The following is a 23532-nucleotide window of genomic DNA, read 5'->3' as shown; positions in this document are numbered from 1 at the left end:
TGTTCTTGAGAGGAGCATGAGAAGGCACAAAGCCTTCTGCAGCTGTGCTCAGAAAACAATTCATAAAGTTAATCATTGACATTTGTTCAAGGACTTTTACAAAAGAGTGCTCCAGGATGAGCACATAGGCCGTAAGCTTGAGGCCATGGGAGGGATTGATATCTGAAGCCTATTTGTGAGGAGAATGTTTATGGCAAAGGAGTTTACTGAATTTAGGGCTTAGAAATAATTAAAATAGTTAGAAGTTAAAGATTTAAGGAATGTTGTAAAGTTAGCATATTTTACTATAGCTTATAGAAGTTAGGAATTTTTAGAGACACTATAGCTAGAAGCCTTTTTTAAGAGATAGTGAGCTCAGGATGTTAGGGGCAAACAGGACTTAGGAAGATAAGCAGTAAACTGAGGAATGTAGCATGAGTTACAGTGTAATCACAAGTTAACTATATGACACATTAGAAGAGGTAGATAATAGATGATAAGGCTGATTCTGAGAGAATCACTGAAGCAGGAAATCTGAAGAGCAACAAGATTTATGGAGATAATAAATCTGGGAGAGGGGGAACTGAAAATGTCAAACCTCTGGCCTAATGTTTTTGTAAAAGTATAAAAGAGAATCTTAAACTTGAAATAAACAGGCAGTCCAAAAGAAAACTGAGAGGCTGCCTCATTTCTCTCGCTGACACCGTTCCTCTTTTCAGGTTGAATCCCTGGCTGCTGGAGTTGGACTCCAGCAGCCTTGCACTATTGCAACCTATGGATATGCACACTTTATCTATTCTACTCTTGATGGACCTTTGGGTTGTCTCCACTTTTTGATCATTATGCATAACCCTGCTAGGAACTTTCTTATACCGATATTTTTGGTGCACATATGTACACAATGTTGTGTTGCTGTTTTTTAGTTTCTAAGTACTGTGCAACACTTTTGCAATCATATGGATTACAGCCCGCCAGGTTCTTCTGTTGGTGGGAGTTCCCAGGCAAGAATACTGGAGTGGGTTGCCATTTTCTTCTCCAGGTTATCTTCCTGACTCAGGGATCAAACCCACATCTCCTACATTGCAGGCAGATTCTTTACCCCTGAGCCACAGGGGAAGCCCTGTGTACACATTACTGCTGAAGACATACCTAGGTATGGAATTGCTGGGTCATAAAGTATGTGTATGCTCAGCATTGATTGGTTCTCCATACAGTTTTCTAAGTTGTACTGACATCTCATGGCAGTGTGTGTGTTCCAATTGCGCCACATCCCTGTCAACACTTGGTATTGTCAGTTTGTAAAGTTTTAGCCATTTGGGTGAGCCTATAGTGGCGTTTCATTGACCTTTTATTTGCATTTCTCTGATGAGTGATGATGTTGGGTACTTTGCCACATGTTTATCAGCCATTTGAATATTCTCTCCTGTAAGATGCCTATTCGGGTCTTTTGGCCATTTTTTTTTTTAATTGGATTATCTGACTTTTCTTCCTGATGTGTAGGAGTTCTTTATATATTCTGGATGCAAGTCTTTTCTGAATACATGTGCTGCAAATATCTTCTCCTACCTTCTGTTTTGCCTTTCCACTTTCTTAAAGGAGTCTTGTGATGAATAGAGAGTCCTCAGTTTCAATGAAGTACAATTTATCAATCTTTTCTTTTATTGTTAATGTCCTATGGAGAAGCATTTGCCTGCCCAATGTATTTAAATATTCTTTTTTTTTTTTTAAAGGGTTGGAGTGGGTATTTTATTAGCACTTGTTTGTTGGCTGTGTTGGGTCTTAGTTGCAGTATGTAGAGTCTTCAATCTTCTCTGTAGCGCGTGAGATCTTTAGTTGCTTCATGGGAATCTAGTTCCCAGACCACGGATCGAACCTGGGCCCATTGCATTGGAAGCTCAGAGATTTCAGCTACTGGACCACCAGGGAAGTCCCCAGTTAGATATTCTTTTACGTTGTCTTCTGGATGGTATTACTTAACCTTTTCTATTTGGGTTTCATTTTGGTGCATGGTGTGAAGTAGGGACCAAGATTTACTTTTTTCAGGAATAGGCTTTTTTCTTTTTTTTGGCCATACCACACGGCTTGCAGGATCTTAGTTCCCCAACCAGGAATCAAACCCTGGCCAATGGCAATGAAAGCCCTGAGTCCTAACCACCAGACCACCAAGGAATTCTTAGGAATAGGCATTTTTCACGATGCTCTTCCACATGTTTCCAGGGCTCCTTGAAAGCTAAGCCCCTTCATTAGTCAGTGTTCATGAAAGTTTGGAGGAATGACCATCGTCTTTCCTGGTGAACGAGAGGGGAGCATGAAGCAGGTTTCTGGGAAATGAGGAGCTCCAGGAAGGGAGCGTGGGAGGGAGGTGGGGGAGACAGGGAAGGAGGGAGCTGTGTCCCACCTCTTTATCTTCAACATTTGAGGAGATGGAGGCTGGCAGACAGGAGGTGGCCACTCATGGGATGGATTAAGCAGGGGCTTTCTTGGGTTGGGGGAAGAAAGCAGAAACCACTGACCTGCCGGGAGAGGCCTGGCTGGCCCAAGGGGATTCCCTACTCTTCTCTCCACCTGAGAGAACAATGAAATAATATGTGAACACTCTGCTATGGGCACAGAGCAGCAAGGAGGCAGTGTGGCTGGAAGGCGGACACAGGGAACGTCAATTATGTTCTTCTCTTCTTTATTTGCACATCTGAAGTGTTGCCACATAAATTTGAAATAATAAACATAACCTACATTTGCAAACACCAGTCACACAGCACTTGTCTGTCTCATGTTACCCAAAGCCCAGGGCCTTGGGGACATTCTGTGTGCCCACCTGTGCCCAGCCCTCTGCTCCAGCAGAATCTCATTCTTCTCAAGTAAACTGGGGGCACCAGGCACTCTCTAGGGGCCGAAACCTGCCAGGACAGCCCAAGCTTCTCCCTGACCCGCAGCATCTCACCGTGCGCACTTGGAATCCTATGGCTGCGGGGAGCTGCGGGCAGTGGGGAGCTGAGGGTTCAGCCCTGCCAAGTCTGCTGAGTGTGAGGGAAATTCTGGGGCCCTGGTCTGGGTTTTCCCCTCCTGGCCTGCCTGCTCCTCTCACGGATAGCTATGGACTCAGGGGGACGTGGCCCTGCTCACTCTCCCCAGGGCCCAGGGGCACAGCGGAGGGGAGCACAAATGCTTATCCTCCATCTCCCGCCACCTCACCCTGGGTCAGTGGAGAGGGCATCCATGGCATTACAAGTCACTCTTCCCCAACTGTGAGCCACACATCACCTCCTTTAGGCCACCCCTAGCACTCTGGGGGGCTTCCCTGGTGAATCAGATGGGAAAGAATCCACCTGCAGTGCAGGAGATCTGGGTTGGGAAGATGCCTTGGAGGAGGGCATGGCAATCCACTCCAGTATTCTTGCCTGGAGAATCCCATGGACAGAGGAGCCTGGCAGGCTACAGTCCATGGGGTCACAAAGAGTTGAACACAACTGGAGCGACTGAGCATTAGCACACACATGTGAATGTTGGCCCTAGTGGTAAAGAACCCGTCTGCCAGTGTAGGAAATGTAAGAGACATGAGTCGGTCCCTGGGTTGGGAAGATCCCCTAGAGGAGGGCATGGCAACCCACTCCAGTTATTCTTGCCTGGGAAATCCCACAGACAGAGGAGCCTGGTGGGTTACGGTCCGTGGGGTCACTAAGAGTCAGACATGACTGAGGGACTAAGCACACACAGCCCTTTGGGGCCATATCACTACCCCACATTACAGATGAGGAAACTTCAGCTCAGAGAAGTGCAGTTACTTGCCCAAAGTCACACAGCAACTAATCACAGAAGATTTTGAGCTTCACTGTGTCCCCACTTCTCTCCCAGTATCTGGTCCTCAGGCTGCCCATTTTGAAAACAAAAAAGGTCCAGGAACTTCCCTGGTGGTCCAGTGCTTAAGAATCTGCCTTGTGATGCAGGGGACTCAGGTTTGATCCCTGGTCAGGGAACTAAGATCCCACATGCCTTGGGATAGCTATGGCCAGGCCACAACTAAAGAGAAGCCTATGGGCTGAACTAAGACACAACATAGCCAAAAATTAATTAATTTTTTTAAGAGCAGTAAATCTTAAAAATGAAAAAAAAGGTCCAATGTGCTGAGAAGGACATCACATCACATCTGTGGTCTTTCTACCAAAAGTCCATAGTCTGAATCATATCATGAGACAAACCCAGATATCCATTAGACAAACCCAAACTGAGGGACATTCTACAAACCTGCTGGCCTTAACTCTTTAAAATGCCAGTGTATGAAAGATGAGGAAGAACTGTGGAATGTTTCAGAAAAAAAAAGAACATTAAAGAGATAAGAGAACTGAATGCAATGTCTGAATTGGATCCTGAATCAGGCTGGGAAGGGGGACATTGCTGTAAAGAAGATTGAGATAGCTGGTGAAATTTGAATACAGGCTTTTTATCTGATTATGTTCTATCGATGTTGAATTCCCAAAAGCTTGTTCCTTTAACAGTGTCCTTGTTATAGAAGAAACATGCTGAAATATTTAGGAGTGAAGGATCAACATGTCTGCAATTAACTAGCAAACAGTAAAAAATGATGACCATCATCATCATCATAATACATATATACATAAAGAGAGACAAAACTAAAGCAATTGTACAAAACAGCATGTGTAAATAATAGCGCCTCCAGGGTTCTAAGTGCTCAGGAAGGAACGTGCGTGCATGGGTGCTCAGTTACTCAGTCGAGTCTGGCTCTTCATGACCCCATGGGCTGTAGCCCTCCAGGCTTCTCTGTCCACAGGATTTTTCAGGCAAGAATACTGAAGTGGGTTGCCACAGGGGATCTTCCCAACCCAGGGATCGAACCCAGGTCTTCTGCATCGGCAGGCAGATTCGTTACCACTGAGCCATCTAGGAGGGCCCTCTTTTCAACAAGGAAATCTGTATAAATACACAGCTTGCCACCAGGGGGTGCTATCTTCTCGCCATCCCCAGGGGTGGTGGGATTTCAGCCAGGATTTCCAGCTGGAGCGATCAGAGTCCCTTCAAGACAGCAGAGGACTTGGGGGCCTCTGTTCCCCATGTGGGGCTTATGCGGGAAGGCACTGATCCCCTTAACCCCATGGAGGGGTGATCCCCACTCCCCTCACCCCTTGCCAGAGACAGGTGGAGTCCAGGCTGCGGCATAGCTCAACCCTGTCCCCTAGCCTTCACCCTAAACGTCCCCAGGCCCCTGTGGCTGGCCTTCTCTGGAAAAGATACTGGGGACTTTTTGTGCCTATGATGTAATGGTTTTACAAGCACCGAGAAAATGGGTCAGTGCAAGGTACACATGCTGTTGCAGAACAAACAACAGCACTGGCAACCCAAAGGCCCTGTGAAACCCTATTACCACAGAAATCCATCTGTGAGAAGTGAAGAGCCTGCCCAGGCTCTGAGTCTAGTCAGCTGATTTGGCAACTCCAGGGCTACCCCAGAAACCCACCTTGTGCTGGAGGGCTGACGGGCGCCAGGACGCCCTCCAGGGCTGGCGCTTCTGTGCAAGAGGCAACCCCATCTTCCCAGGGTGTTCCCAGCCCAGAAACTAGAAAGGGGTGGAATCAAAGCCCTGAGCTTTGCCTTTGCAGAGCTGTCCTTGAGCCCCCCCACCCCCGCCCCGCCAAAGTTGGCCCTGTCTCACACCCTAGTCTCAGTCCTCACCCTCTGGCCCCATTCATTGCCCCCTCTGCCATCTCCTCATTGCCACACTGCCCCCCACCCCAGTCATTTCCCACCACCCGCTCACTTGGGCCCTCCACCCATACCAGCTCCTGGCGTAGAACACAGAACACAGCAGCCTTGTCATCTATGTCAGTCTCTGAATTCTGAGAGGCTGCCAGTTTCGGCTGGCCACAGGACCAGACCCTGGATGGCCCATCGGCTCCTGCTGCCCCCCGGGGAAGGGGGGAGCGACAGCCAGGCCGTGCTCTGGGAGAGAAGGGGTTGTCAGAAAGGGGAGAGTGGGAGGGGGAAGCCCAAGGCCTGGGAGGGGGGCTTTTGGGTGGGGTTCCCCGGCAGGTTTGAGGCAGGGCAAGATGTCCACAGAGTGATGAGCTGTGTAACCAGAGTCGTGTGGCTCAGGCTTAGTGGCATCAAGATAAAGAGTGGCATGAAACCTTCCCATTTCTAGATCTATTTTCAGGTTGGTTTGGTTTTCCCTACAAAACCTGGTAAATTTCACTTTCAGAAAGCCCCACCTGGTCACAGCTGCAGAAACAAGAGGCAGGCCACACCTGTAGGAGCCGAGAGTCCACAGCTGGGTGGCAGGCGGGAGGGATGGGAGGTGGAGGAGTCAGATAAGATGCAAAATACCCACAGGGCCGGAGCAGGGCAGAGCTGGGAGATGTGCCCCACCCCCACCCCGGAGCTCTCCACCTCTGTTACTCAAAGTGAGGTGCCTGACCCCAGCAGCATGGGCACCACTTGGGAATTTGCTTGAAATGCAGAATCCCAGGCCTCACCTAGACCTACCATCTATCCCATTTTACAGATGGGGAAACTGAGGCACAGAGTGGTTAAGAACCTTGCCTCAAGTCACACAGCTAGGCAGTATTAGAGCCAGAATTTGGCCATCTGGCACAGGCTCTTATCCACCAGGCTCTGCATCCCGAGTCCTGTTTGTTTAACCTCCAGCTCTACCCTCAGTACCCCAGCTCTTCCTCACCTCTTCCCCATCTGGACTTGCGAATGGCAGGCCAGGGTCTCCTTACATCCCCCCCATCCCTCATCCCCCACTCATAGTTCAGAGGCCAGAGTGATGTTTTCCAAACACAGATCTGGTCTTCTCCCTTACACCCTGTTGAAGATGAGTAGAAAGCTTCCAACTGAACTATGGATAAAGCCCAGAGTCCTGACAGGGGCCCAAGAGACACTGCTGGACCAGCCCTGGCCATCTGGCCTGTGTACACTCCTACTCCCTCCGTCTTTCCAGCAGCCTTGTACATGCTGTTCCCCTGGGTCCAGCACACCTCGACTCTTCCTTCAGATTTCACGCATGCATGCCTCTTCCCAGAGGACCCCCTCCCTGATCACCCCCATCCAGGCCAGGTCTCTGCAGGCTAGAACAAGATGTGGGCAAGTCTGTGTCCTTGCTGGAGGCTTTAGGGGAGAATCCATTTCCCTGTGTTAATAGTTAAGACTGAGGGCCCAAGATTTCTCTGGTGGTTCAGTGGTTGAGAATCTGCCTTGCAATGCAGGGGAAGTGGGTCTGATCCCTGGTTGGGAAACTAAGATCCCATACGCCATTGAGCTATTGAGCCCATGTGCCACAACTAGAGAGTCCGTGCACCACAGCTAAAGGTCCTGCATGATGCAACAAAGATCCAGAATGCTAAAACTAAGACCTGACTCAGCCAAAATTAAAAAAATTTGTTTAAAGACCGAGGACTTGTCTCTTTGCACACTTTCAACTAAGGTCGTTCCCAGCCTCTAAAGGCTGCTGGATTCCTTGGTTCATGGCCCCCTTCCTACATCTGCAAAGTGCACAATGCTAGGTCAAGTCCTTCTCCTGTAACATACGCCTCTCCTTCTGTGTCATCTACCTCTAATGCAGCCAGGAAAGTTCCTCTGCGTTTAAGGACGCATGTAAGGACACTGGGCCCACCTGGAAAATCCCCATCTCAAGGTCTGTCCCCTTAATCACATCTCCAAAGTTCTCTTTGCCATCTGTTAGTCTCTCAGTCGTGTCTGACTCTTTGCGACCCCACGGACTGTAGCCTGCCAGGCTCCTCTGTCCATGGAATTCTCCAGGCAAAAATACTGGAGTGGGTTGCCATGCCCTCCTTTAGGGGATCTTCCTGACCCAGGGGTTGAACACAGGTATCTTTTGCTATGTAAGGTTCCAGGGATTAGGCTACAGGTGTTCTGACCATAGCCCTGCTCCTAAGTAACCACTAGGCTATTCTGCCAACAGGTTGAGCTTTGTAAGTCTTCTAGTCCTGGGGGCGAAGAGCCGACTCCTCATTGAGAAAGACTCTGATAATAGGAAATATTGAAGGCAAAAGGAGAAGGGGACGACCGAGGATGAGATGGTTAGATAGCATCACCGACTCAATGGACATGAGTTTGAGCAAACTCCAGGAGATCATGAAGGACAGGGGAGCCTGGCGTGCTGCAGTCCATAGGGTCGCAAAGAGTCGGACACAACTTAGTGACTGAAAAACAACAATCCTGGGTGCCCTAAACCCTTCCCTCAACCCTGAAGGTTCATGTGAGGTCCAGACCAAGAGACCACGTGAAACTGCAGTCATCCTCCTCCCGGACCTCAAACACACCCACAGTCTGGCCCTGCCCTGGCCCTGGCACTATTCCTCACAGCTGTCACATCTAAGAACAAGATCCGGTTCCTACCTCTGGTCTCCAGGGAGCTGAGGGGGAGTGTGTATGGCTCCATGCATCCTGGCCCCATAGCTGCACTGGGAGTGTGGTGTTGTGGTCACTGGACAATCAAGGAAGTCCCCATGATGACTTTTTGGAAGAGGAGAACTTCCATTTTTAGTTTTGGGTTTTACTTTTTTTTTAAGGATTCTTGACAGGCGGCCATCCTAAGTAAAAGGCTTCACAGAAGCAAAAGTACCAAGGCTGGAAGGAGCAGAGCTGTGGGGCACTCAGTGATTCGATGGGCTGGACAGTGGGAGCAGGACGGGAGGCCCGGAACTCAGGGCCAGATATCTGCACTGAACTCTTCCTTTTCCACATTGCGTTCCAGCAAACACTGTTTCCACGGGATGTCAGCAGGGTACAAGAAAAATCAAAACCAAAATGCAGAGAATCACTGCACTCCATTTGAGATGTTTCTCCAAGCCTTTTATCTCCTGACTTGCTCTCGGATTCTCCAAGGAAAGGTTGGGAACGGGAGTGGGGAGAGATGGGTGCAGAGAGACAAACTGTTTCCCAAACTCAGTTGGCTATAGAACCCTGGCCTCATGGGACGACTATTCTCTGGAAGTGACTTAGGGAAATGTGGCCTTGGGGCAATAGGGAGCCACTGAAGGTTGCAGAGCAGCTAATGCGCAAGGTGATGGACAGGGCAGAGGTGAGTAACATAACCAAGATCTGGCCTGGAGTCCCAATTCTGCAACGTCTTACTCTTCACTTCCTATTGATGCTCCTCCTGCCCAAGTGAAGCCCCAGGCCAGCCAGGTGAGCCTGTTGCTCAGATGAGAGCCTTCCTGAAAGTTCTGGGGCTGCAGCAAGTGTCTGAGATGCACACTCGGCTGTACCTAAGACATGATAAGATCCACCTCAGCCCTGGAATAACAGTCCTCAGAAGCACCAGCCACCAAGTGACACCGGCAGTGCCAAGGAAACTTCGATGGTGTTAATGAGGAAGGATGTGATGGTGGTGAGGGTCAAAGATGGGGTACTTTGGCTTTCTTCCCCTTCTTGGAGGTGCCCTACCCTGGCATCAGCCTACCTGCCTAGAAGAGGCCAGCAGGTTTCCTTGCCCTTCTGCTTCCTACCAGCTTACATGTGGGGGAGGCCAGTGCCAGCCCCCACTGACTGTTGGGATAGAGAGAACCCTTGGTGCCCCTGACCTGACTCAGCAGTAGAGAGAGCACATGTCCTGGGTGGAAAGTGAAGGTTTGGTTTATGGGTTTCATGGAGCTGCAGGATTGGAACCATCTCAGGGGACCATGCCCTCCCCTGAACCACATGGGGTTTGCAGCAGGTAGTGAAATGAGGCCGTGGATGATGCCTTTGGGAGTCCTCAGCCCCCAGGGGTTCAAAGGCCCCCACATGAAACCTGCTGATGGAGCTTTAAGAGCAAGTCCACCCTGAACACCCATGCGGCCATGCCATCTGACCCGGATGTTTGTGAGGACATTGACATCATCCATGGGGCAGAACCTGTTGTCCCAGGCTCTGCGGCCTGGCCACCTCCTCCCTCCCTCCAAAAGCTTTTCCCCATCAATCCAGGTGGAGGTGAGGATGGGCCCCTGTGGGCTCTCGCAGACCTGGACAGTTCTTCACACAGTACTGATGGCATTCCCCCGCCCCATGTCCCACTTCTCACGCTGCCGCCCTGGAGGGCAGGGACTGGAACTGGTTCACCTTCATCCTGCACCCATGATGCCTAGCATACAACAGGCACTTAATAACGGCTTACCTCTCACAAGGCCTCACCACATTCCAGGAGTTGCTCTCAGCACCTCTCCTCTACCATCCCGTATAATCTTCCAACAGTCTTACAAGATAGCTACTATGATCATCCCAATTCTACGGATAGGGAAGTTGAGGCCCAGATGAGTGACTTACCCTGCCCAAGAGCATCATGTGGTAAGTGTCAGAAGCAGAATATAAACTTGGCAGGCTGACCCTTAGCCATGATGGTCTGTGTGTGTGTGTGTGTGTAGTCACTCAGTCATGTCTGACTCTTTGTGACCCCATGGACTGTAGCCTGCCAGGTTCTTCTGTCCATGGGATTTTCCAGGCAAGAACACTGGAGTGGGTTGCCATTTCCTTTTCCAGGGAATCTTCCTGACCCAGGGATCGAACCTGCGTCTCCTCGGTCTCCTGCATTGCAGGTGGATTCTCTACCCACTGAGCCATCAGGGAAACTCAAACATGATGCTCTATTGCCTCCCAAAAAAGACTTGACAGATTAGGAGTTTGAGTAAAATAGGTGAAGGGGATTAAAAAGTACAAACTTCCAGTTATAAAATTAATAAGCCATGTGGATGTAATGTACAGCATAGGGACTATATTGTCAATATTTGTCAATAATATTGTAATATTGGTAACAGATGGTTACTAGATATTGTGATGCTTGATTCATTAAGTATATAAATGTCAAATCACTATGTTGTATGAAGTAAAGTGAAAGTCACTCAGTCATGTCTGACTCTTTGTGACCCCATGGACTATGTAGTCCATGGAATTCTCCAGGCCTGAATACTGGAGTGGGTAGCTTTCCCTTCTCCAGAAGATCTTTCCAACCCAGAGACTGAACCAAGGTCTCCCGCATTGCAGACAGATTGTTTACCAGCTGAGCCACAAGCGAAGCCCAAGAATACTGGAATGGGTAGCCTATCCCTTCTCCAATGGATCTTCCTGAGCCAGGAATCGAACCAGGGTCTCTCCTGCATTGCAGGTGGACTCTTTACCAACTGAGTTATCAGGGAGGCCCTCACTATGTTGTATACCTGGAACTAATAAAATATAGTATGCCAACTATACTTCAATTTTTAAAAAGACGACATGAAGGATGCGGTAGGTGAAATAATGATCTTCAAAAATGTCCATGTCCTGCACAAACAACTTAAATGTCCATCGCTTCCACTGCAGGAGGTGCCAAGTTTGATCCGTGGTAGGGGAACTAAGATTCCAGATGCCACACAGAGCAGTCAAAAAAATAAAGTGTAACCAAGATGAATGGGCTTCCCTGGTAGCTCAGAAAGTAAAGAATCTGCCTGCCCTACAAGAGACCCGGGTTGAATCCCTGGGTGGGAAAGATCCCCTGGAGGAGGAAATGGCAACCCACTCCAGGATTCTTGCCTGGAGAATCCCACGGACAGAGGAGCCTGGCGGCTACAGTCCACGGGGCCACAGAGACTGACTGGGCAGCTAACAAGACAAATGGAAGACCCTACCTTTGGGCTGGGATCAATCAACAGGGTAACATAGCGGCCCCCAAAAGGTGTGGGGTCTTAGCCCACATCAGTAGAGAAGCGGGGCAGCTCCACAGAAGGAGGGTTGATGCTCCCAGGTCCCCCTGAGCCCAGGCAACAGCGGGAACTGTGAAGTCATCTCTGGTGCCAGAGCCCCAGATCAGGGGCCTGAGCTCTGCAGAGCTCCTGATTCCAACCCTCAACTCCCATTTGACGCTCGGCTGTGGGCAAAACAGAACTCCTGCTTCTCTCCAAAACGCTCTTCTCTATCCATGTCCAGTTTTCCCAACTCCATAAACGATACCACCACTCAACCAGGGATGGAGCCTGCAAATCTGGACAGAACTCCCCATTCCCATCTTGCCCTCTGCACTCACCCCCAGTCCATCTGTGGTTCCTATGGATTCTAGCTCCAAAGTACATTTTTGTTTGCACATCTCCCCTGGACCACAGCAACAGCCTGGCTCCTGTTCCACCCCCAGCAGCCAGAAGGAACTTTAAAATGTACGCAATGTCATTCCTCCACCCCGCAAAACCCTCCAGCCACAGAGGTGTGTGTTATCCTCTACTTCCCCACCACCCTCCCATGCCATCCCCTGCCACACACGTGGCCTCCTTCCTGTTCCTCCAACTTTCCCTCCTCTATGTGACCCCACCTCCTAGGGAGAGACCGTCCTGCTTTCCCCACTGGGGTAGCTGCCCTTCTCACTCTAAGGTTAGAATTCTCTCCACTGCAAGGGGCACCGTCTGGTCACTGTCTGTCAGTCTGGTGGAATGTTAGTTTCACGAGGCTGAGACCTGCGGAGCTGACCCGGAGGCGCCTGCAGCATCCAGAACACTCGCTGGCGTACAGTTGTTCAGTCGCTAAGCCGTGTCCGACTCTTTGTGACCCCACGGGCTGCAGCACACTGTGCTTCCCTGTCCTTCACTGTCTCCTGGAGTTTGCTCAGATTCATGTCCGTTGAGTTGGTGATGCTATCTAACCATTCTACCCTCTGCTGCCCCCGTCTCCTTTTGCCTTCAGTCTTTCCCAGCATCAGGGTCTCTTCCAGTGAATCGGCTCTTCGCATCAGGTGACCAAATTATTGGAGCTTCAGCATCAGTCCTTTCAATGAATATTCAGGGTCGATTTCTTTTAGGATTGACTATAAATATTAGTGGGATGGATGAATTGCTAAAAGCGGGCTTGGGGCCCATACCATGTGAGAAATACACGTTGGAGGCCCTGGGTGGAGTGACTGACCAGGAGACCTCAGAGGCCAGGGTCGCAGTCTTCATCTCACTGGAAGAAATTTCTGAGAAAAGTGGACACATCTTGGTTACATAGCCCCAGCTTCCAGAACCAGGATCGATGGGCAAACACTTTGAAGAGATAGACTTCAGCTTATCCTAGAGAACTTCTCGATGCCAGAGTGACCTGGGGTGGCATAAGGTGCCTGGGGAGGAAGGAAGGGAGCACCCTGTCCCCAGAGGCCTATGAGAAGCTGAGTGATTACTGGGAACAGCCTGGGACAAAAGCCCTGGAGCCAGGCCTGGCACCAAGCAGCTGCTCCTTTAAGATTTTTCTGAATGAGTGAATACTTGGATGGGCCTGAAGAGTTAGGCACTTATTGGGTAGTTGGACTGATTGGCATATTAAAGACCCTCTCCACCAGCAAGGCCACTGAGAATGCCTAGGTTCTCGACCCTAGGCAGCGAAGACTCTAGAACGAAGCTCCTCCCCTCATCCCAACAGCCCCTGGCAGGAAGGGGAAGAGAGAGCGAAGTTGGAGGACCAGCTTTGCCTGGAGCTGCCTTTTTGGACCGTCTGTCCATAGCGTCTGGGGCTCTGGTCCTACTTTGACTTGACCAGTCCTGAAACTGTGGGCAAGACCCTCCCCTGCCTCTGAGCCTCCACATCCTTGTTTGGAAAATGGGGACCGTGGTCCCAGACAAGCCACCAGCAGGGTCAGGGCACCCAGGACCAAAGAAGACCACATGTGGTCCAAGCTGGACTTAACTAACCAACCGTGCCAAGGACCCTCAAGCCTCCCGGGGCTCCCCTAAGACATCCCTTGGCTTCATTTTCCTTCTAATAATGTTCCTGGAGGTGAAGGGAGGGTTGAGGAAGATGTGTATAAGTCTAAGCATGAATCACAACTCAAGAAACGAGACAAGGTCAGATATGAGTGGGAGCAGAAGCAGAAACTTACAGTAAACGCTCTCTTTCTCCCAGCACTGACGGCTCTCGAGCTGAGTAAAGCTCCCCCACCATCTCCTGTCAGCCCAGGCCTCCTTCTGAGGAAGACCAGCTGGCATCTCCTTCCACTTTTTCACATCAGGGGCCCCCTCTCCGGCTCCCCTCCTCCTGGTAGAGAGTGGATTTCTGCCCCCCAGGCAGAACTGGTACAGCCCTTGCCAAGACAAAACCAGAAAGTCTGTCCTGCACCCACCTCCTGCTGGTACACCTGGGTCAGCACCCCCTCTATGGGGTCCGAACTGAACTCTGGAAACCCCAATGGGAGGCGTGAGAACCTGCCTCAGCAGGATGGCTAAGTCAGCGCAGAGGTCCGAAGGAGCTGGAATGGTGAAGTACGGGTCTGGGAGGGAGGCTGGCTGTAGCCTCAGCGCTGGCCTGGAGGAGGATGGGGGAGGCAGAGCTCCTGAAAAGGCCTTGGACCTCCCTGCCCCTGGCCCCCCTCCCCTGACACCTCGATGAAAGGATAGAGAAGTTGGGGAGGCTTTCCGGGTAATGAATTGTACTCTCACCAGAATAATCCTGGATCACATTACAAAATCGCATGTGGGGAGGCCTTAGGGTGAAGCATCAGAGGCTAAATCTTTTTCTCAGAAGGTAACACACAGCAAGAAAGCCTTCTTGCCTCAGAGATCCAACCACAAAATGATGGGGTCTCATAAAACCAGAGGGCAAAGAAAAAAAGGACTTTAATGTTTGAGCCCTGATTCAAGCCCTTTTAAATAATGAACTTTCCAAGTTTTTATTGGGGCAACAGAGGTGGAAGAAGGCTAGAAGGTGGGGGGAGTACTGAGATGGGCAGGCAGCCCTGCCCCCACTGGCACCCCAAATCCTGCCCAGAAATGACCCATGTCTGAGTGCCCGACAGACCAGGGACACTCAGCCTCCTGGGTCGGCGGGAAATGCAAATAAACACAGCAAGGATATGGCCCTCTCCACCGGTCACAGTGACAGAAATAAAAACTCTGATAAGATCAAAAGTCGGTTGGGATGTGGGGAAGTCACTAATCTACTCTCAAACCCTGCTGGTGGGAGACCAAAGTGTCTAGTCGCCCTGGGAGGCAATTCTGTGGCATCTTTTCATTTGAATGCATTTTCACCCTGCGCCTCAATACACTCTTCTCAGCTTCTTCTCTGAGTAAGAAGCACGCACGTTCCCCAAAGCATCCACATGGGGCTGTATGTTGCAACAGCAAGCAAACAAAAAAAAAACAATGATGGAAACCTTACTATCCATCCATCAGGGACAGACGTTAATAAACTATGGAGCCCCCTACCCTTTTGGTAGAATACTAGATGGCATTTTGAAAGATAAGTGGAGGATCTGTAAGTATTCACGTGGAAAGCTCTCCAAGACATATACTGCAGACATGGTAAAAGCCAAATGAAGAAAGAGCTAAATGTTCCATATGGTATAATATATGGGAAACCTGATATTTTTTATAAAATAGATATAATGGGGACATGCATTTATAAAGCTCTGGTGGCACTAGTGGTAAAGAACCCACCTGGCAATGCAGGAGACCTAAGAGACTTGAGTTTAATCCCTGGGTCGGGAAGACCCCCTGGAAGAGGACATGGCAACCCATTCCAGCATTGAGTAGATTCTCTTGCCTAGAGAATCCCATCGACAGAGGAGCCTGGCCAGCTACAGTCCATGGAGTCACAAAGAGTTGGACATGACCGAAGTGACTTAGCATGTGTACACAGCTCGCAGAGGAAACACCAAAGCCATAATGGTGGCTACATCTGCAAAGGAATCAGGATAAAGAGATGCCCAGTAATTTAGCTTTATCTGTAAGATTTTCCCTTCATGGATCACAGCCTTGTCATGGCAAAGGGGCTTGTGCAACTCAATGAAACTATGAGCCATGCCTTGCAGGGCTACCCAAGATGGACGGGTCATAGTGAAGAGTTTTGACAAAACACAGTCCGCTGCAGGAGAAAATGGCAAACCACTCCAGTATTCTTGCCAAGGGTACCCCATGAACAGTATGCTTTTTTCTTTTTGCGTTGAGGATATATTCATTTATCCCTTGTGTAATTAAATACCTATTATTTTTTAATTTAAAGGGTGATTTCACTTTATAGAAAGGGAAGACATGAGTGCCAGCCACAAGTGGCTAGCAACCTCCCCCAGCCCTTCTCACAGTCCTTCCTTCCTTTTAACCTCGCCAAGACCTTAACGCCCCAGACTTTCACCCTCCCCCAGGTTATCAGCAGAGGACTTGGAGGGCTGGGACGGGGTTCTCTAGCCAGGGCCTCTGGCTAGCATAACGTATAATGCTGTCAGCTGCATGCTTCTGCCCTCTGATGTGTGTGTGTGTGTGTGGCGGAGGGGAAATGTTTCACATTGCCCTATTGAAGATCTAAGGGGGCAGCTGCTTGTGCACTTTCCCACCTACACGTTCGCTCCTTCAGCCTGATGCCCACTCCACATCCCTCCTCCTGTAGGATTAACGTGGGGGCTCGCCCCTCCCTCAACACACTGTTGTTGCTTCTGCCTCTGCCCTCTGTACCAATATACAGCATGCACTCACCAACACCTACTGTGTTCTATGCAGAAGTCCACTAGGACCTCTGTCTCATCTTCAAACCCTGCACTCAGTGCTTAGGCGGCAGACCACGTCTGATTAATCTGAGTTCTCCCCCACCTCGTGCCTTTCTGGGTGCTGGCCACTGGTAAGTGCTCAATTTTCCTAAAGCAGCCCCCAAATTCAGTACTGGGGCTTCCCACAACAGACGGTTGCTCCACTTCTGACCTTTTTCCAGGGATGGACACCCACCACATGCTCCAGAGTGAGAAATCCACGGGAGTTGGTTGGCTGGACAAGTGCAGGAAAAGCTGATCTGGCTGGTCTGACCCCCTCCGCCTGCTTCTCACTCACACCCAACTCTCCCTCCCTTTCTAGACCCATAAAGAGACTGAATACCAACCTCTTCTGGTCAAAGGAGACCCCTACCTGTCCTGCCCAGACCCGCACAGGCCTCACTTGATCTACCCAGGACCCCCACTCACAAACAACCCATCTCCTGCAGGCAGTCTCCTCTGCTCGTTTATATTAAATGAATGAATGAATGAACCATCCTAGCACCCTGGAAGGGTAGGAGAAAACGCCCCCACTAGCCTGTCAGCCAACCAGTCACCTATGAATACTTGCAGATTCCGAACCCCCCGCCGCCCCCCCATTATCACCTGTGGCCCCTCACCCCGCCTGGTCAGGGAATGAGGTGTGGCGCGCCCCTGTTCTCCCCCTTCGTCCCACCAGCCCTACACTGTCCGGACTCAGGGCAGCGATGGCAAGAAAGGGGCTCCGGGTCGCTCATTGGCGCCTCTCCAGGATCCTGTCACCCTCTTACCTGCGGGAAGGCTCGGAGCGCCCCCAGGAGCAACAGACCAAGCACAGCGCGGAGGGCGCGCATCCCGGGGCCGGGGCGGAGGACTGGGCTCGCAGCCTGCGCCCACCAGCTCAGCCTGGGTGGCGCGCTGCGCCCACGTGTGGTGCCAGAGACCAGGAGCCGCGCAAGCGCGGGCGGACCTCGCAGACCCTCGGCGCACCTCGCAGGCCCCAACCGCACGCTGCGAAGTCACTTCAAAAGAGGACGCTCCTTCTCCGAAGTTTCAGCCTTAACCTTTCCCTTCCACCACCACCCGAGGCGCACTAGGTACCCAGTTCCTGTTTCCAGGAACGCAGCTACTCAGCGGTCAAGACAAATGGGAGAACACACGTGCAGAGATGACTCAAGAAAGCCACACTCGCCTTTTGCTGTTTGAATGGCCCGCCCCGGATTTGACAGACCCTGGGCATCCTGCTGCTTCAGGGTAGTGGGTGTTGCCCAGCCCAGCTGGGCTGAGGGGCGGGGAGAGCGGCTCCCGCCCCTGGCTGGGGGGTGGGGGTAGGGACTCAGGAGATTGGGAGGCTCCAGTGGGTCTCAAGCGTCCCAGAGAAGGGCGAAACCGAGTAGGCTCCTGCTCTGGACACTCTAATCAACCCAGACCTTCTCTCCTGACCTGGGAATTCTTTGGAAAGGAGCCCTGGAAGCTGCACAGAAAGCCACCGTTAACCGTTCACCACCATTCATAAATGTTCGCTGGGAAATGAATCAGTAAAAGGATGGATGGGCGGATGCGTGGGTGGGAGGATGGGTGGATGCCTGGCTGAGTGGGAGGGTGGGTTGTGGGTGTATAGATGGCTATTTAGACGGACTGATGGTTGGAGGGGCTGATGGAGAAAAGAATAGACATTCAGTTATCAAACCGCAGGTGTTTCCCTGCCCCCTGAGAGTTTTCTGCCTAGAGGAGGACCCTAGCACTCTTCCCTAAAAGAAAGACAATGTGCAAACCTCATTCCAATAAGTTCTCATTTGCGGCAGTTGATTTTCCCTTCCAGGGCTTCTGTGTTGCAAGGCACAAGGCCCTGTCTTCCAGAAATACCTCCATCTCCTTGGCCCACCAACAGTCATGTCCCATCAGGACTCTCCCAACAAAGTCCCCACAACCCTCCCTGAACTCCTGGATTCCCCTTCAAAAAGGGGATAGGAATGCCTATACTGTGCCCCTCCCTGGAGACCCACTTCTGGGCTCTCCCCAGATACACTGGGCCCAGTGTCCTGGGATGTTTGAGTTGGAATTGTGTTAAACGATTAAGTAAAAAATTATGAAAGTGACCCCATGACATTCACAGAACCAGGCAAGTGCAAGAGCAACCCAGGACGCCTACTCCCCAGTCCAGAACTCACTATGTAGAAGAGCTGGTGCTCCGAATAAATAAATACTTGTTAAACACACATGCACAAATAATAACATCAGAACAGCTGACATTCAGGGAAACACAAATGAACGTTAATTACAAGCTTGAAAATTCCACCTTTCTAGCAATTGGAGAGATGCAAATCAAAGCAAATTTGGATACTTTTTTAGACTTATTAAGTCATCCGGGTTTTCTTTTCTCCTTTATAAAAACAACTTTGGTAAAGTCCAACCCCAAAGTTGTGGTGAAACCAGAATACACATTCATATTCTGCTAGTACATGCTACAACCTCTTTCAGAAAGCAATATGACAATGCTTTAACAAAAGCCACCCTCCCCCCAAAAAGTTTACAACTTCTGGCTCAGTAATTTAATTCTAGTAAAGAAAGACTAAGAAAATAGTTGAACTATAAAAATAAAAAAACTATAAAGACGGTCACTTTTCTTAAACCATTATTTGTAAATCTTGGAAATACCCTAGTAATCACAACAGGGAATGGTTAAGGAAACTGTGGTCTACACATTTAATGGAATACTACACACCCATCAAAAAAACTGTAAGCCTGAGCAAAAAGACAAGTCCATCAAAAATGATAATTATAGTGACGCTGTGGAAGCATATCTTTCCCTCCTGTCCTTCCCCTCCTTGGAGAGAAAGGGACCCTTAATCAAGTCTCCTCCTCAGAGTGGAAGGGGTGCTTCTCAAATTGCGTCATTTACTTATTGTAATAATAATAGCTGTCTTTGAGCACTACTTTTTGCTAAGAGTTTTCAGACTGTTCCTTGAATCCTCAGGGAAACTTCATGAAGATTCAGTGTTTGTGCCCATTCTGCGGGTGAGAAACTGAGACAAGAGCAGTGAATCCATGAAGCCAGGGCTCCCTGGAGCCAACAGTGCTCACTGCCCTGCCCCAACTGACTTGGTCCTAAGGTTTGGGACACACCTCTGTGCAACTCATGTCTGTCTTCAGAACCTGCTCCAGTGCCACCACCCTCTCTTTGTAGCTTTCCTGGCACTGATCCCTCCCCTCCCCCAGCCATCTTCCCAGTCACAAAGGCGGTTTCTGTCGTTTTTTTGGTATCTCAATTCTAGAACTGATCTCACTGTGTCATGACTGTAATGACTGATTCGAGTATCCATCTGACCCAGGACACTGGGGGCTCCCAGAGCACCAGGATGTCCTGGGAAACCTAATACAGAGCCAAGCCCAGGGCTGCCAGCCAATGACCAGCCAGCCCAGGGAACAGCACAATCTGTGGCCAGGTAATAGGCTGGGTCCCAGGAGGGGGTGGAGTGGGGGGTCAGGGGAGAAATTGCAGCCCCCTATGAAAATGGCAACTTGGGGGACTCTGGTGAGCAGGCATTGGCCAGACCTGAGTCCCTGTCCTCTGTAGGTTTTAGACGGTTCGCGAACCCATGAACGCGTGTGAAAGTGCTTTGAAGAGCAGGAGGGGAAGTCCCGAGGACCCAGGCGAGGCATAACAGCGGGTCCTGTTGTGGGATCTCGGGGAGGGTTGGGGGGCTGCCCCACCAGATCGAGCTGTGGAAGCCAGGCCCCTAGGCCTGCAGGAGGCAGGAAGGTGCACAGCGCTGCCAGGACCATCTCATCTCAGAGCAAGGGGGCGGGAGGCAGGTGCAGCAGGAAGCTCTCTGCAAGGGACCGGGAACCTGTGTCACCAAAGGGATGCTGAGCAAGACACAAGGTTCCGACTCGGTTCAGGAAAGTCAGGGACTTCCCCAACAGCTGGGAACCCCAGCCCCAAATGGCCCCAAAATACCCTCAGCAGATGAAGGGATTCTTTCTGTCACAGGCAGCAGCAGGCAGGTAGAAGGCTGAAAGCTGGGGCCAAGGGAGGGGTAGAAAGTCTGGGCCTTTCTTTGACTGGCACAGGTACTTCTCTGAGTCCCTTTCTTGAGAGCAGTGGTGAAGGTGGGGCTTCACTTGGGGGCTTCTCTGGCGGGACCTTCATGTCAAGCTGCCTTGCTTGAACTCAAGCCCCCAGAGCTCTGTCCTCCTAAAGGCTCAGAACTAGCTAGACCCTGGGGGCTCAGCTCCAGCCCCTTAGAGGGTGGTAAGAAGTGGTGGAGTTCAGGCCTCAGTGTTGGGAGAAAATAGTAGGGGCTCCCAGCTGGCTAGGGGAACCCCAGCAACCCACACCACAGGCAGGATACCCAGGCCCTTGGCCAGACATTTAAGCCTGGCAGCAAGGTTTTATTCAAGTCAATATTGCTATCTCCACTTCACAGATGAACAAACACAGAGTCGTTCAGTAACTTGCCTGAGATCACACAGCTTGAGATTGGCAGGGCTGAAAGTTGGCTCCAGTCCTCTAACTTTCAAGGCTCCGTTGCCCTCTGTTCTCTCTCTAGGCCCCTGTTTCTCCAGGAGAAAGAGCACTGGTAACAGGAGTCCTAACCTGCCCATGTGACTGTGGGCATGCTGTTCTTTTCTCTATAGTTATCTATCTCAGTGTACCACAGACCTTAGGAGCTGAAAATAACAAACGTTGCATCCCACTATTTCTGGGGGGCAGCAATTTGGGAAAGACCGGACAGGGTGACTTTCTAACATCAAATGTCAGCTGGGACTGTAGTCATCTGAAAAGCTTGACTGAGGCTTCCAAGATGAGCCACTCACACGGCTGTGGGCAGGAGCCTCAGCCGCACAGGGCTGCTTGGGTGTCTCCCCAACATGGCGGCCAGCCTCCTCCAGAGCAAGTGGTTCCAAGAGAGCAAGATGGAAGCCACATTGTCTTTTATGATGGAGCCTCAGAAATCACACTTCACCATCCCCATGGCGTTTTGCTGACTGCAAGCCTGGCTCTCCTCAAGGTGTGCAGGGTCTGCACAGGGGCGGGAGGACCTGTAGGCAGGCGGGGATCATCTGGGCAAGTTTCCTTCTCTGCCAGATGTGGATTTGAGTGCTACCAGGCAAACTTCTAAGGGTTGCAAGGAGCCCTGAAAAAAAAAATGGACATTAAAAGCGCTTTGAATTAGAGGGGAGAAATGTAAGGTTTCACTGTCCTTTCACTACACCCACCAGGTACCTAGGGCCCTGCTGAGGCCCCAGACCTCTCCATTCTGGATCACAGCTGAAAGGCCCATGGCCTGGGGTTCCCCTTCCCTAGGGGTGAGTTAATTGTGGCATTCACCATTCCAGCCAAGAGGTGACTCAGGCAGAGGCCCACAGCAAGGACCTTAGGGGTCAGAGGTCTTTCCCACCTCTCAGGTGATGCCAAGTGGTTGCCTCAGAACAGGCCAGCCAGCTAGTCACACAGGCACCGTGGGGATACTTCCCTAGGCCCCTGGGACCCGGGGATGGCCTCAGTTATGGCTCCAGTTTGATAGGTATCAGCTCTGCTGTGAGAAGACTACATGGAGAGTCAAGAGCCCAGGCCTGACTCCAGCCTCAAGACTTCTCCTCACTGGGCTTCTGCACTGTGATCTGTGAAGTGAGGGGCTGGGATATGATGACCGGTTTTAAAGGCCCCTTGTTCTAAGGCTTCAGGGAGAGTGAGAGAAATAGGAGGTCTGGATCCCCCTCTGGGCCTGAGGGCTCCTGGAGGATGTTTCCAGCTCTGTTCTTCTAGGCTGGCCTCAAGCCTTGGAACCAGACAGCCCGGCCAAATTCCACCTCTGCCACTTACTGTGTATATTTGGCCAAGTTTTTCATCCTCTCTGAACCTCAGATTCTTCATCAGTAATATGAGAATGACAATGTCTACTGTAAAGTGCTGTTTCAGCTGTTTAGTCACTAAGTTGTGCCTGACTCTTCTGTGACCCCATGCATTGTAGCCCACCAGTCTCCTCTGTCCATGGAATTTTCCAGGCAAGAATACTGGAGTGGGTTGCCATTTCCTCCTCCAGGGGATCTTTGTGATGTAGGGATCGAACCCATATCTCCTGCATTGGTAGCTGGATTCTCTACCACTGAGCCACCAGGGAAGCCCAGAAGTGCTGAAGTGAGGATTAAACAGGTTAAGGCAAATGGCACCAAGAGGAATCTCTGCTCTCCCAGCCCAGGAGGGGCATCTGTCCTCAGTGACAGTCTAGCCTGTAGGCTCAGGCACCTCTCATTCATCCGCAGCCTCGTGGCCATTACTTCTCAGGAACTCCTGGGACTGGTAGATGGGGAGGACTTCCTGTTTTGTACCATCATTTCCTTCTAACTTCCAAAGAGATGGAGAAGGAAGCTAAGACCAGAGAGGGAAAGAGATTTGGCCAAGAGCCACAGCATGTCGGGGATGACCTGGGCGGAGACTGTCCATCACAGAGTCCCCGTCTTCCCCAGACCTTCCTGCTCAGGGAGGCCGTTGTGAATGGGGGTGAGTCATTTAGACTCAGGAAACCAAACCCAGTCCAATATTAATCACGGAATCAGAGACATCGGGTACAAGAAGGAAACAGAAGCAACGGATGGTAGTGGCGACTCAGGGGAAGGTGCAGGTGAAGAGTGTGTACTCATGAGCGCATACCCACATGGAGGTCCCCAGACCCGTGTGCCCCGACCAGAAGGCCCAAGGAGGAGAGGACCACACCTCACAGGGCCATTCTTATCCCAATAAGCCATACTCCCTTCAGAAGCACCATCCCCACCGTACAGGAGGAAACATTGAGGCCAGGGTCTGTTGGCTTCTTGGGAGGAAAAGAATCTCCTGGGGCAGGGATTTTTGTCATAAAATTCAGTGCCTGTCATCAGCACACAAGGCAGACTGAATGAATCAAAGGTGATTACCAGATACTCAGCACGGCAGCCCTGCAAAATGACAATTTAAAAAAAAATTCCATGGGAAAAAAGATGCTCAGAGAAGTTGTTTACTCAAGTCAGTCAGTTAGTAAGTTCTAGAGCCATGATTCAAACCCCAGTCCGTGAGTCCCCTCTCTAGGGTGGTGGTTTTCCTTGCTGTAACTTGTACTTCTACATCTTGTTGT

The 23532-nt window shown here is 50.7% G+C and overlaps 1 protein-coding gene across 1 annotated transcript in view; it reads right to left on the bottom strand.

Moving 5' to 3' along the window:
* TNFRSF8 (TNF receptor superfamily member 8) overlaps nt 1-17648 on the bottom strand; it is a 77119-nt gene extending 59471 nt beyond the window's left edge. Inside the window, exon 1 of the mRNA XM_070385272.1 lies at nt 17209-17648. Within this exon, the coding sequence (XP_070241373.1) occupies nt 17209-17271 (63 nt within the window). The 5' untranslated portion in view covers nt 17272-17648. The remainder of the gene's footprint in view (nt 1-17208) is intronic.
* Between the last annotated feature and the right edge of the window lie 5884 nt (nt 17649-23532).

Source organism: Bos mutus, chromosome 16, assembly GCF_027580195.1.
Source record: "Bos mutus isolate GX-2022 chromosome 16, NWIPB_WYAK_1.1, whole genome shotgun sequence".
Lineage (NCBI taxonomy): Eukaryota > Metazoa > Chordata > Mammalia > Artiodactyla > Bovidae > Bos > Bos mutus.
The sequence above is the reverse complement of the archived record's forward strand: the minus strand, read 5'-3'. Positions and strand labels throughout refer to the sequence as shown.